The sequence below is a fragment of the Sinohyriopsis cumingii genome, chromosome 2 (genome assembly GCF_028554795.1).
Source record: "Sinohyriopsis cumingii isolate HCF-2022 chromosome 2, ASM2855479v2, whole genome shotgun sequence".
NCBI classification, from domain to species: Eukaryota; Metazoa; Mollusca; class Bivalvia; order Unionida; family Unionidae; genus Sinohyriopsis; species Sinohyriopsis cumingii.
The window spans coordinates 715779-731110 of NC_142962.1; the positions used below are offsets into that span (position 1 = coordinate 715779).

The following is a 15332-nucleotide window of genomic DNA, read 5'->3' on the forward strand; positions in this document are numbered from 1 at the left end:
AGTGGCCGAGTGGTCTAAAGCGCTCTCCGTTACGGATCACTGCCATCTCACCTCTGTCTGCGTGGGTTCGAGTCTCGGATTCGGCCAATGTGGGTATGTGAGAAAGCTTGCCAGTAACTTCTCGAGGGTCGGTGGTTCTTTCCGGGGATTTCCCGGGTTCTTCCTCCACCATTAATACTGGCCGCCATGTATAGCCTATCGTGGGCTGAAAAATGGCGTTAAACCCTACAACAACAAATAAACAAATCAACAACTTAAAGTGTCTCTCCCATTTGACATATCCTGCAAAAAAATAGTCAAGTAAATGGTTGTCCTTGTCCCATTGTTTTTGTACATTATATGTTCATAGTTTGTGAATAAGTTCGTAATATTGTTCTTGACACTGAATTAAATTGTATCACATCTTTCTTGTTGCATTTTTGTAGTGATCCAGAGCGTAAACAAAATTTATATTACAATGATCTTCGCAAGGTTACTTGTACTCATATGTACCGTATGTACTAGCTTATAAGTCGAGTCCAACTGCAAAGAACATAGACCCTGATCTGCTGGCGTATAATCCGCCGGCAGATCCCGGTCTGTGTCGTCTTGTTCTTCTGATTACTCTTTACAAACTACATATATCAAGATCTGTCGGCCAATAATGCGACAGCAGATCTGGGTCATTCCAATTTATAGCTGGGCTCAACTTTTAAGTTAATATATCCAGTAAGTAAGTTTTAGTTTTCATATTTTATTTTGCAAAATATGTTTTCATAAATTACATTACATATCAATTCAGTGAAAAAGATGAGACACGTTTATCACCCTCACTATAGCTGTGTGGCAACATTTCTGTTCTCTTTTTTGCAGGGTCTGTACTGAACTCTTTTATTTTCACTCCCTTTCATGTTTTTAGTTGTGTTCAGTGTATAGCATGGTTGTTAAACACCGTGTTATTTCTTTTGTTCGTACATGGTTTGCGGACATTTATCCGACTGAGTAAGTGAATGTTTGGATTTTTTCATGGGTCATTATGCAGGAAACCGAAGCAGAAGATCCAGACACCGATATCGGCAACATTAAGGTCTTTTGCTAGCGCATATTTTGAATTACCCTTAGTATGTTTCGTATCTGAATAAGTTTGCAGCCCATTTGCAATTGAATTTGAGTGTTGAACCAATCCCAAATGACACCCATTTACCAATATATTCGTAAATTCACGTTGGATTATGAAGAGATATTATTCCGTTCTTTACAATATTGACAATTGTTAAAGAAACGAAGGAATTAAAGGACGACACTGAATGCCCGTGTGGTAGTTTCAATACACTCTATTCCACTCAGTACACTCCACGTGTGTTTTGAAACTGGTGTTAGACCAAGCCAAAAACGACCCACTTACATGTACAAATAAAATGATAGCTTTTGAGGAATTAAATTCTCAAATATGTATTTAGATAGAGCTTTTGAAATTTTTCAAATGAGGCGACTTTTTCGGACCGTGGCAACATGATAGATTACGAATGCGAAAGGGATGTGACATTTTTTGAAACCGTAAACTAACAGACTGGTAGCTAAAGAAGAGTTACTTCCTGTCACAAATGAAGGCGCAGGAAAACAAGCGCGATAATGTCTATTATAAATGTTTTTTGAACGTAAACGTTCCATGCTTTCCTTGTTTTCACTAGGGCGCGCGACATATGCAGCGAAACAAATCACCTTATTTTCCACATTCATGTCATTAGCTCTCGGTTAGTATAAGATACAGGTGTAGAGGAATTTACCTAAAATATCGAAGGAAGTTTCTTGTTTGCATAAAAATGGAGAGTAAACCAAGTATTAACCCCTTTGAAAGTGCAAGAATATCGTATATATAAGTCAAACCAAACTGCAAACAACATAGTCCCCTTATCTAATGTCGAACCCAACTGCAAACGACATAGAGCTTACCTACTGTCGCACAATAGATCAGGGTCTAGTTGAATCCACCTACGAACAACATAGTATCTGATCTGCCGTCACATGATCCACCAGCAGATCAGGGTCTCTTATTTCTTTATGCATTAAACCTTGTATTCTTGCATTCCCATTTCGTCTTCCGCATTTAAAAAGTATATCGATCCATTTATTGTGCATTTTTAAAAGAACATTTAGAGTTTTCCATAAAGCTCTGCTTTTACGGAGCTTTTTCCAGATGATATAACCGACACTCCATGGTTAACCGGAGAACGCGTGATGCATTTACAATATGTTGAGAAAGCAGCTTTAAGACCCTAAACATTGATCTTCGACTACCTTAGAGAATCAAACGAAAAATGATACACTTTACTTCATGTGATTCATCTTTTCGGATTTGACAAAAGTTCTTTGAGAACTGATTTCATTCCATGACAAATTTTTATTGACCTTTGTTCAGATTTTTTTCTTCTCTTTTCTGAACTTGTTGTAGAAATTGCTTTGCAGCATATGTTTTCCTGAAATGGACCAAATATAGAAATGGACCAATTATAGAAATCTTTTATACCAAGTCTAGTATAGAGCTTAATTGCAATGAATTTATTTTGAACTGAAATTCATCCAGACATAAAAACCGAAAAAGACTTTGCAAAGATTTATATTGATTAGACAAGTTACAACACGTCCTAGCACAGTTAGCGTACTTTTAGTCATGACTTGAATTTTTACCGAAGTCAGTGTTACTTTGAAGGTCGAAAAGATACTGTCAAACAAAACTGAAACTCCCATGCCATTCAAAGGTAGTATTACAATAAAATGATACACATAACTTCCTGTTATAGACTTCAGTCAACATATGTAAATATGGATGCAACTTAGACAAGTTCCAAATTCAGTATTTGAGTGTATAAACTATACCAAATATATCTTTTGAGAAAATCCCTCTTCATATGAAGAATAATTGATATTCCTCGTATATGAAGGCATCGTCCGGAAGCTGTTAAGCGTGCTCGTATAGCAAATATATTTGATGTATACTGTTGCCGGGGGTGATTGTTTTGAGTCTTCCAGAAGATGGGCCGGATTAGATTACCAGAAGGGGAGCTACTGATTTGAGATGCTGTTACCAGTCTACTCGCCACGGAAAACTTAACAGTTTAAATTTAGCACTGGACGAGGCGAGAGAAGAACTTCTTTGGAATACTGCACTATTGATACATAGTCACTACACAACAGTTGTGTTTACTGCTGTGAAAATCAGCGTTTTGCCACACTACGATTCCTGTGTACCCATATTAGTGGATCACTGTATATGAAAATATTATATCGCTGTTATACCTGTTACTAATAACACGTTTGTTTGTTTACAGCTTTCCATTCTTCAAAGAATTATCGGATTATCTGCTGCAAGGGAAGAAGAGATGAAGGATTAATCATCATTGAGACATATAAATCGGGAAATATTTTGTTCGTTCTAGGATTCATAAATATTGGTTTGTACAGGATTACATCTCAGCAACGGGTTATGAGGCAAAAGGATTATCGTTCAAGCTTCTGGTACACTAAGGTTGCAGTCGAGATGTTCGAAATGGCAAACAAAGATGTGAGCCGCAGTCTCAAACCTTTACTCAGGTAGATCATTTTGCAGTAATGTACTCCATTAATTTCTCTTTATACATTGATTTAGATGTCTTTTGAATTCAATAATATATCTGTCTCATTTCGAGTCATAGCACACCCAAATTAATTTCACTTTCGACGGGAGGTATTTTTATTCAGGAACACGTTTTGTCGCCAACGATAAAGTATCTCTGACAGAATTACCTCGTGTTAGATACTATTAAATCTCGTATTAGATACTAGTAAATCTCGTATTAGATACTATTAAATCTCGTATTAGATACTAGTAAATCTCGTATTAGATACTATTAAATCTCGTATTAGATACTAGTAAATCTCGTATTAGATACTATTAAATCTCGTATTAGATAATATTAACTCTCGTAGTAGTATCTTATCTAGTTTATCTTATCTAGTTCATATTAGACACTCGCAAATCTCGTACATCTTGCATATAATCAAAACCTGGTCTTAATTAGTATAAAAACCAAATATTCATATATTATTAATTTTGCATATAACAAATATTTTGTCATAAATTTGAATATAACATATACTTCCCGCCTCAGATTTAACTATGGCATATACTTCCTGCCAAAAATATGAATGCAGATGCTGGCATAAATATCCCCTTAATGATAAAGATAAAACACATAGACCACGACAGTTACATGTGTTTTACAACCCAGAGTCCGCATGTATCTCATATACTAAATCATTGGCAACATACGGATAGATTTTGTAAGCTTTTATTGCTTACCGGTTTGAGATAATTAAATTGCTTACCGGTTTGAGATAATTAAATTGCTTACCGTTTTGAGTTCATTAAATTGCTTACCGGTTTCAGTTCATTAAATTGCTTACCGGTTTGAGTTCATTAAATTGCTAACCGGTTTGAGATCATTAAATTGCTTACCGGTTTGAGATAATTAAATTGCTTACCGTTTTGAGTTCATTAAATTGCATACCGATATGAGTTTATTAAATTGCTTATAAATTATTATTTTAAATACTTACGAAGAGTATAACCTATCACGCGATGTTTTCATGAATGAGGTAAGCAAGGCTTCAATTGCATTACATTCATCATCAGTCTGTATGGTTTTACGATTGTGTGGATGCAGCATTATATGTAAATGTAATCCCGTCTGTATTATATCCATGTTCAAAATGCCAATAACATGCTGCTTGATGTATTAAATACAAAACACACGTACACATATAAGTTTGAGCCATTAATTTCAAGGTTTACGTACCAAGACCAGACATTACATTTAAAAATATAAAGTCACAACATATTTATGGCTAGATTTTTGAAACAGAATAAACTGATTGGATATGTGTTGAATCAATTTTGTCTGAAAATTTAAATAACGTATTTTAGATCTTGATTTTCTTCTAGATTTGTTGTTACCAGTATAAAAAAAATTAACAAAATACAAAAATACAAAAACATAATATAAAGTTTATTCTCAGATTTCTTGCCCAACTTTATAACCATAGCCATTCGTCCTTCCTTCCTTCCTTGCTTGCTTGCTTCCTTCCTTCTTCCGTTTATTAAAGCCTTAATTAGAAATACACATATTATACACAAAAACAATTTATACAAAAGATTGACATTTGAATTTAACATCCTTATTGATTTATAGTTTTAGGGTTCGGGATATGCAGATAGTATCCTTCTTTTACTTACATGCAGTAATATTTGGATTTGAGCCGAAACTCATAAATCTCATTTTAATTTGAGCACATGATGTATTATTATAGTTTGTTTCTTTCCTTTTGTGGGTGTAACATACTGTGTCAGGTGTGATGGTATTATATTGCCATATTATGACATCGACTGACATATGTATGTATGCATGCATAAATCCATCCATCCATCCGTCCATCCATCCATGCATCCATCCATCCATCCATCCGTTCTTCTGCGTGAATATATGTCTTGCATTTGTCTGTCGTTTTTACTCATCGTACACTCATCACATCGTCTGTCATTACGATGGATATAATTAATATGATGAAACGTCTGTGGTATGGAGCCATTGATGAAGACCCAGGGGCAGAAACCCCCGTAAGCTCATGCACTCAGGTTTTTTTTTTTTGGGGGGGGGGATTGGAGGGAAATATCCTTTAATTTCCCTCGTCTTGAGATCCATGCCTGTATACTTGATGTTAAATGTATATGACATTTTGTGATTATAAGTTCATTCTATCGATAAATCTTATTAAATTTCCTAGCCGACGCAAATAATCCAGTTTAGTGATGCGAAACATCAACGCCTCATCACGAATCAAATAGTGCTCGTGGTTAGTTATACAATAATAATAATAATAATAATTGTTCTTATTTAGATAGTGGGTGTAGGATCTGGTTGCCTTCCATATTCATATAAAGTTAACTCAGTACGATATGAATTAAAACATGTTTGCAGTCATGGCTTATGGAGAACTATGCAAGCGCCTATCCATCCCGTCCCCCACCCGAAAGAATTTCCAAATTTACGCTGGACGAACCCACCCACCCAGGGAAAAACGACAGCGATCTCTTTATTTTTTTCAAAATATTGTAATCGTCATGGGAATAATAAATAACCGCAGATATTTTATAGAGAAAGCGTTTATTTATATAAAATGCAAAATTAAAAATACTTGGAGATTTTTCATTGAAATGAGATTAAGTGGCTGGCGTAGAATCGCAGCGGAAAGGGCATGATCGCAGATTTCTAAGGAAGTTCTGATATAATAGACCAATAAAAACGTAGCTGAACTAATTAGCATCTTCATATCTTTCATTAACATACTTTATAGCTTAGTATTTAATTTTTTCATGTATACCTGTAAAACTAACACATTAAAAACGTCCATTTTGAAAACAAACGTTCTTAAATGCTATCTCACATTCTCTTGTTAGAAGCCCTGTAAATACAATGTTGACAGCGGATTTTGCTCCGAGTTTCGTGTCCTCACCATTTGATACTAACAATACATTGATAACAAATGCACTGCTTTCGATCAAACGTGATGTAATTCATCAATATTTCAAAGTTTATTTGGAAAAATCTACGTACATTAAAGTAGAAAGTTATGAGCGATGAGCGAACGATCGAACTTGTCCAAAATGGAAAAAAAAAAAATGTATTTAAATCGCCGGCCGAATATCATACATTTTGTTCGATCGTTCGTACGTCTGAATATTATTTTATTGTTGCTGATTTAATTAAAGTCATTACGTTTGAGTCGTTTGTTTATCGTTGTACTCAAGATAATCACAATTATAAGAATCCGATGTTGCTTCCAGTGATCTGAACCATGCTACAACGCGATGCTGGTCTATGCCTCACCACAACGCGATGCATTTGATTTTCTTCAGCCCAGTGCGGTTCTAAGACATACTACAACGCAATGCATTTGATTTACTTCAGCCTAGAGCGGGTCTAAGCCATCCCGCGTTCTTTTTGCTAACTGCGTGTGTCACTAGACCTTTACAATTAACTAGTCTTTGATCAACTGTCAGTTTTAACACATGAATGGCTCAGTGTAAGATAAGATGGAGCAAACTGATTCAAGTCTAATTAGGATAATGATTACATCCGACTGACGGTGACGATGAAAAAAAAAATGCTTCACGGAATAAACGTTCTTAGTACGAACATGGTAGCTTAAAACACATTAATAGTCGCACAACATATCTAACAAGTTGTCGTTTATGAAAACGTCAATGTATTTGTAACAGTATCTTATTATGGTCCCACAATGAGCTAACATCCTGATGAAGGGAGTGAAAATCATCGAGGTTTACACGGGTTTTGAGTTAGAGTTTCTGTAATATATAAAGATAATTTGCACTCAGTTATCCAAGCAAAGTAGCTGCAGTTTTGTGACTAATATACTGTTATGCTTCAAGGAAAATGGCTTAGATGTAGTTATATGTAATTTGTATTTTTTTGGGATATCAGTGTACGTCACCTAATTCTTCGAAGTCTTTGATGATCATTGAAAGCATGGTATTCAATTACGATATCTAATTACAATCTTTTTTGTCAAGACGATGGAAAGTATTATATGTCGAATGATAATCAATAGCGAATGCATTTTCTTCTTGTCTTACAAACAAATTTAAATCGGAAATAAGTAACTCTCTGTAGTCAAGTACTTCAAAACGTATTCTGCGGAAAACGTCACATCAGAAAAATATTTAAACCAATAATAAAATAAGGAAAATTCGTCATGCTGGCGCTTACTACCACACACCTTAGGTATATAAATTATTATTAGAGGATATTATATATATATATATATATATATATATATATATATATATATATATAGAGAGAGAGAGAGAGAGAGAGAGAGAGAGAGAGAGAGAGAGAGAATAATTATGATACTTGTTATTCTAACTGATCCGCCCTGAAATAAATGTACATTCTGCTCGTGTCATTGTGCAGGAGGAGATAATCTGTAACCTCGTCTTTTGCCCTGTTAGTGTGGAAGGTATTAAGATCGTAAGATCTAAGGGTTGATAGTATCAACTTGTCGTCAGTATCGATCCAGCAAAGTTTTGGTTGATAAAAATGTTCCGTGATCTCTAAGCTGTGCACACATCATACACGTCAGATATCTTCGTGGTATGATAAACGTCAGATATCTTCGTGGTATGATAAACGTCAGATATCTTCGTGGTACGATAAACGTCAGATATCTTCGTGGTATGATAAACGTCAGCTATCTTCGTGGTATAATAAACGTCAGATATCTTCGTGGTATAATAACATCGTGTATTTTCGTGGTACGATAAACGTCAGATATCTTCGTGGTATAATAACATCGTGTATTTCGTGGTACGATAAAAGTCAGATATCTTCGTGGTATACCATTGTTGCACCTTTCAATGCTTCTCACAAGAAAACTGAGATAAGTTCAATTATAATGAAACTAATGTTGTAGTGATATCCTTCCCAAGGACATACAAAACATTAAACATAGAATTGAGAACAAAAATGCTTGAAAGAAAATTTGAAACGATATTACCACACCACCCAACCAACGAATGAACTAACGAACGAGAGAGAGAGAGAGAGAGAGAGAGAGAGAGAGAGAGAGAGAGATCAGTGTAAATCAAATGGAGATCGAAAAGAGAAGTTGTCTAGAAACTGAACAAATGTGTGCCCATGTTCTGAACCTGCTTCAATGGTGTAGTTGCGACAAATAATTACCGGTGCCACTGATCAAAGATCAATGGCGTGTGCTACTGATACAAGTAAGCTAGGCAACTGAGGCGATGCCATCAATAATGGATACGATGTAGTTTCTGCTCGACCTCCCGGACTGATATAACTGTTGATCTGAACTCAAACGCTCAGATATTAGTAGTGTGTCTATAAATATTGTACAACTCGGATGTTATGCTTGTCTTTTTACAGACTGGAGAGTTTTTTTTTTTTTCTTTAAATGTGCTTGCTCTGGCTGATTATGAATAATTCAATGAAGTCTCTACTCTGGGATTCACGATGCGCCTCCGTACGCTAGGTAATTGGAAATCATACTGTTGTATACATAATAAATTCCGTTAGAGTTATTCGTATTGAATACTATATTCTACTTTATCTTCTTTCAGATATGCGAATTTATGAATCCAATTCACTGTGTCATCATAGAAACACCCGAATAAGCTTCCCCTACAGGTGATATCGAACTCACATGGATGCGTTAGCTTCAGTCTCTTAATTCTGTTACTAATACAAAAGCAGGCATATTCCTTATGTTCATGATGGATATACGATTACTATGTGTTGTGATAGTCTCTTGGATCGCTACTTGTTCCGGTTTAACAGCAATTGATGACGTTATTAACAAAGCAAGATGCAGGGCAACTTGCTTAGCTAAGGTAAGTTGTATTTTTTTTTAAATTACAAAAATACATTTTTTTGTGAGTAGGTATTCGTTTCTAAATTAAATTCTGTTTGAGAAATATCTGAAGTTGTCCATATTTTTATGAAAATGAAACAGAAATTATTTTATGATATTCTCTTCACCATTATCAGATGACGCCTTTTGATATTATAGACATACTTTGAATTGCAGTCAAACAGCAGATGACGCCTTTTGATATTATAGACATACTTTGAATTGCAGTCAAACAGCAGATGACGCCTTTTGATATTACAGACATACTTTGAATTGCAGTCAAACAGGAGATGACGCCTTTTGATATTATGGACATACTTTGAATTGCAGTCAAACAGGAGATGACGCCTTTTGATATTATGGACATACTTTGAATTGCAGTCAAACAGCAGATGACGCCTTTTGATATTACAGACATACTTTGAATTGCAGTCAAACAGCAGATGACGCCTTTTGATATTATGGACATACTTTGAATTGCAGTCAAACAGGAGATGACGCCTTTTGATATTACAGACATACTTTGAATTGCAGTCAAACAGGAGATGACGCCTTTTGATATTATAGACATACTTTGAATTGCAGTCAAACAGGAGATGACGCCTTTTGATATTACAGACATACTTTGAATTGCAGTCAAACAGGAGATGACGCCTTTTGATATTACAGACATACTTTGAATTGCAGTCAAACAGGAGATGACGCCTTTTGATATTATAGACATACTTTGAATTGCAGTCAAACAGGAGATGACGCCTTTTGATATTACAGACATACTTTGAATTGCAGTCAAACAGGAGATGACGCCTTTTGATATTATAGACATACTTTGAATTGCAGTCAAACAGGAGATGACGCCTTTTGATATTACAGACATACTTTGAATTGCAGTCAAACAGGAGATGACGCCTTTTGATATTATAGACATACTTTGAATTGCAGTCAAACAGGAGATGACGCCTTTTGATATTATAGACATACTTTGAATTGCAGTCAAACAGCAGATGACGCCTTTTGATATTATAGACATACTTTGAATTGCAGTCAAACAGGAGATGACGCCTTTTGATATTATAGACATACTTTGAATTGCAGTCAAACAGGAGATGACGCCTTTTGGTATTATAGATATACTTTGAATTGCAGTCAAACAGAGATACAAAACGTCTACCGTGAGTTTGGGTATCAATATCGTGATTATTGGGACAACATCTAAAGGACGAAGGCAGATTCATAACGCATTGCTATTTTTAAATTTGCATGAACTCTTTTATTCCTTCATTCTGAAGACGTATTCATATCCTGTTGTTGTAACTATGTAATTTCAAACATTTCAAGGGGCTGCATTAGTACTTGATACACTTTGTCCGTTTAAAAAAATATGAAGAAAAATCCAGGAAAATCTACAAAAGCAAGATCTTTTTCATGGCAACCAAATGCATTTTTTTTAAAATTAAGATCTATTTAATAGCAACCAAATGTGTTTTCTTAATGAAGATCTATTTCATAGCAACCAAATGTGTCGTATATTAATGAAGATCAATCTGACAAATAAAAAGAATTTGAAAATGTGAGAATTGATCGACAAGGCCCATGATTTTAAAGGTCCAAGACTGAAAAAATCACAAAAATTAAAAATTCTTTCAGCTACTCCGTCTAAAGTAAACAAAATTTCTTATTGTGAATTTCTAAAATGCGATATATGTTTAACTTTGTCAGCGTTCCAGGACAGCAAGCGAGACTGTTTTGGTTCAATATTTGTATTGTTCTTTACCAAATTATGAACTGGTATCATTTTCAAACTAATATTTCCTCATAAATCGAGAATCGATAATGATCTAATTAATAATTATATTTTGAAATATGATATAGGCACCAGTCGGTCGAAGAATGATTTTGTATGAGAATAATTTTAGTGGATACGATTCTTCATCAATTTGATTTATACATTGGCTATAGTCTCGTAAACTTTGCTTTGACTGAGGAACAGTATATATAATTTATACTTACATATGACTGAGGAACAGTATATATAATTTATACTTACATATGACTCCAAACTTTATTTTAAATAAAGATGTCAAAAAACTTCTTAAATGTGCCCACCAATAAAGTAGCATTACATGACATGAAGCACTGCAAAACTGAATCAGTTTTAAATTGTCTATAACTGCGAAGTCTTAAAATAAGCAACTCTTTATAACGTTCAAACATGCATTCAATTACTTTACCATTTCCATAAAAGCTTATTTGATATATGTTATACGTATAATATGCACGCTGTATAACTGATAAATCATGAGATAAATTTTTCATTGCAATGAAACTAGGCTTGCCGAGTTTTCTTTCTTCGTTTGTTAAAAAACGTTCACAGCGAGTGTTAACTCAAAGGCACAGCGTACATATACATCACATGCAACTATACATACTTGTAAGGTAGACTACAGGCAAATGTGCAGTGTGTCGGTTACAATTTGTAGTTCTGTATTTGTTGTGGCTCTTTTCAACCCTCTTTGTAAATTTTTAGGTTGCTTCTTTTCTTGTTTGAGATTCGTTTCATTCATATTGATCAAATAAATATAAGACACACTTATGAGTCAACCATGAAAGATGATTTAATTGAAGAAAGTAGAGTACTACAAACGCAAAAGGCTTAACTTTTTGAGCATCGAACACGCAGCCATTAACTTACCGGCGAGTATCTTGAGAGGAGAATATAGAATAAAGAAATGACGAACCTGCAATAGGTAATTCAAGCATTTATATTTTTTTAGAGTTGATCTAAATCATTATTTGGCTTTAATTAACATTGTTGCCGACCATATTATTGGTATTATCTCTTTCCTCTTTCCGTTGGTCGCCTTGTTTGTAATTTTATAATTTTACCATCATTCCTAGGGTCAGGGACATTATTGTATTTCACAGAAGAAAATCCGTTACATCTTTTTAACGGATTTTCGACCGTAGCTTGCTGCGATGGTTAAAATTGTCCCATTTTTTATTTAATTCAGTAAACTGGGATTATTATCACTGATCTTGAGAGCAGAGAACCAACAGCATATTGTTGGAACAACCGTTACTTTTAATTAAGACTTCAGTCTTCATAATGTAGAGTTACCTACCTTTAAATCATGAAATGGGTACCTGTGTTTCCAGACATTTGTCTTAGAGATACCTTTAAATCATGAAACGGGTACCTGTGTTTCCAAACGTTGTTGTCTTAGAGTTACCTTTAAATCATGAAATGGGTACCTGTGTTTCCAGACATTGTTGTCTTAGGGTTACCTTTAAATTATGAAATGAGTCCTGTGTTTCCAGACAGTTTAAGAGCAGGAAACAACCGTGAAAATGTGTATCGTTTGCGCTTTTCTTTCTAACACGTTTTGGACAGTACTCAAAACATAAAGATACACTTCAATTACATTATTGTTAACTGAGATGTCATTATCTATACTGGATGGAAGAAACATGTACACAGTCTTTCAGATGTTTGATATTTGCAGTTGTGTCTGGTTCGCTATTTATTTATTTTGTATAAAGATAATGTCTTTGCGTTCTTTTTGAGCTTAGACATGTTAGGAACGGTCAAGTAAACAATTCTAATTTAAAACTACACATGCTGCATATGAACATTATTATGATTTGAAATGTTATGAATTGCGATAATGACACCACGTTACTGTAACTGGGTGATTGCTACTTGATGATGACAACCAAAACGGATGACGTAATTGTTGTGAAAGGCGTACATGTATGTACAATTAATTTGCAAAGAATTTGTTATTGAATTGCGAGCGAAACATGCGCAAATTTCAGTGTCATAGACTTCTCGCTTTTGAACAACCTCATTTCATTTTTCTTTTGCTTAAAATATGCATTATAAAGGTAAAGGAAGCTTAAACTTACACACACATAAATCGTTTATTCTGAGAATTTTACTCTGATAATCTTTGATTCGCTGATTGCTTGATGACGACGACAAATCTCCTCCTTCTTCGTATTATTATTATTATTATTGCAAAGACTAGTAATTTTCGGATTTATTGCTGAGTATGTTAGTGCAATGCATATGAAAATCTATAAGACAATTATGGACACTGCGTCATCAAGATGACGGCAAATGATGGGTTCAAAGGAACTGTTTGAACGAAGTTGTGAATAGGGGTGTCGAATCTTCATTGATGGATGGGCGAGGTGAAGCACAATTGTGTGATTGATGCTTGACTAGATGATTCAACAGACAACAACTGTGAAATTGTTTGACTAGATGATTCAGTAGACAACAATTGTGTAATTATTTGACTAGATGATTCAATAGACAACAATTGTGTAATTGTTTGACTAGATGATTCAACAGACAACAATTGTGTAATTATTTGACTAGATGATTCAATAGACAACACTTGTGTAATTGTTTGACTAGATGATTCAACAGACAACAACTGTGTAATTGTTTGACTAGATGATTCAGTAGACAACAATTGTGTAATTATTTGACTAGATGATTCAACAGACAACAATTGTGTAATTGTTTGACTAGATGATTCAACAGACAACAAATGTGTAATTGTTTGACTAGATGATTCAACAGACAACAACTGTGTAATTGTTTGACTAGATGATTCAATAGACAACAATTGTGTAATTATTTGACTAGATGATTCAACAGACAACAATTGTGTAATTGTTTGACTAGATGATTCAGTAGACAACAATTGTGTAATTATTTGACTAGATGATTCAACAGACAACAATTGTGTAATTGTTTGACTAGATGATTCAATAGACAACAATTGTGTAATTGTTTGACTAGATGATTCAACAGACAACAAATGTGTAATTGTTTGACTAGATGATTCAACAGACAACAACTGTGTAATTGTTTGACTAGATGATTCAATAGACAACAATTGTGTAATTATTTGACTAGATGATTCAACAGACAACAATTGTGTAATTGTTTGACTAGATGATTCAGTAGACAACAATTGTGTAATTATTTGACTAGATGATTCAACAGACAACAATTGTGTAATTGTTTGACTAGATGATTCAATAGACAACAATTGTGTAATTGTTTGACTAGATGATTCAACAGACAACACTTGTGTAATTGTTTGACTAGATGATTCAACAGACAACAATTGTGTAATTGTTTGACTAGTTGATTCAGTAGACAACAATTGTGTAATTGTTTGACTAGATGATTCAACAGACAACACTTGTGGAATTGTTTGACTAGATGATTCAACAGACAACAATTGTGTAATTGTTTGACTAGTTGATTCAGTAGACAACAATTGTGTAATTGTTTGACTAGATGATTCAACAGACAACAGTTGTGTAATTGTTTGACTAGTTGATTCAGTAGACAACAATTGTGTAATTGTTTGACTAGATGATTCAACAGACAAATGTCGCCTAAGCGCCATAGTTAATGATATTCTTCAGACAATTATGTTTAGTTCCTTACTTCTCACATATATCTGCTGGCAAAGCGCCTGGTAATTTCCTTTCCGGACAACATAAATATCCTTTACTCGACTGTAAATGACCTGTGAGGAATAACTTTTCCCCTCCTAGCAATTGCCGTCATACACTGGTAAAAATGATCCCGAATTCTGACATCTTAACTCCAACAATGTTAATACCATCGTGTATGTCTGTAAAGACAAAATACTGCTGTGAATGGCTGGTCGAATCATTTACTGTTTTGCTCAGATTTTTGGCGTTGTGTGACCAGTGCATGGTACCGTCTTTTATTACAAAGATAATATAATTATAGTTAGAAAGAACAAAATTTAGAAATAAGGTATATTGTTCTACTTGAGCTCAATATAAACCGCAGCCTTTATTGATGACATGAC

General features: G+C 34.4%; 1 protein-coding gene across 2 annotated transcripts in view; it reads left to right on the top strand.

Annotated features, from left to right (window-relative positions):
- Positions 1-3057: 3057 nt before the first annotated feature.
- Positions 3058-15332, top strand: part of LOC149804193 (uncharacterized) — a 110100-nt gene continuing 97825 nt past the window's right edge. For both annotated transcript variants that reach the window (XM_089937730.1, XM_089937736.1), the window contains exons 1-2: positions 3058-3570; positions 9176-9445. In XM_089937730.1, coding sequence (XP_089793856.1) covers positions 9320-9445 — 126 coding nt within the window. In that variant the 5' untranslated portion in view covers positions 3058-3570; positions 9176-9319. The remainder of the gene's footprint in view (positions 3571-9175; positions 9446-15332) is intronic.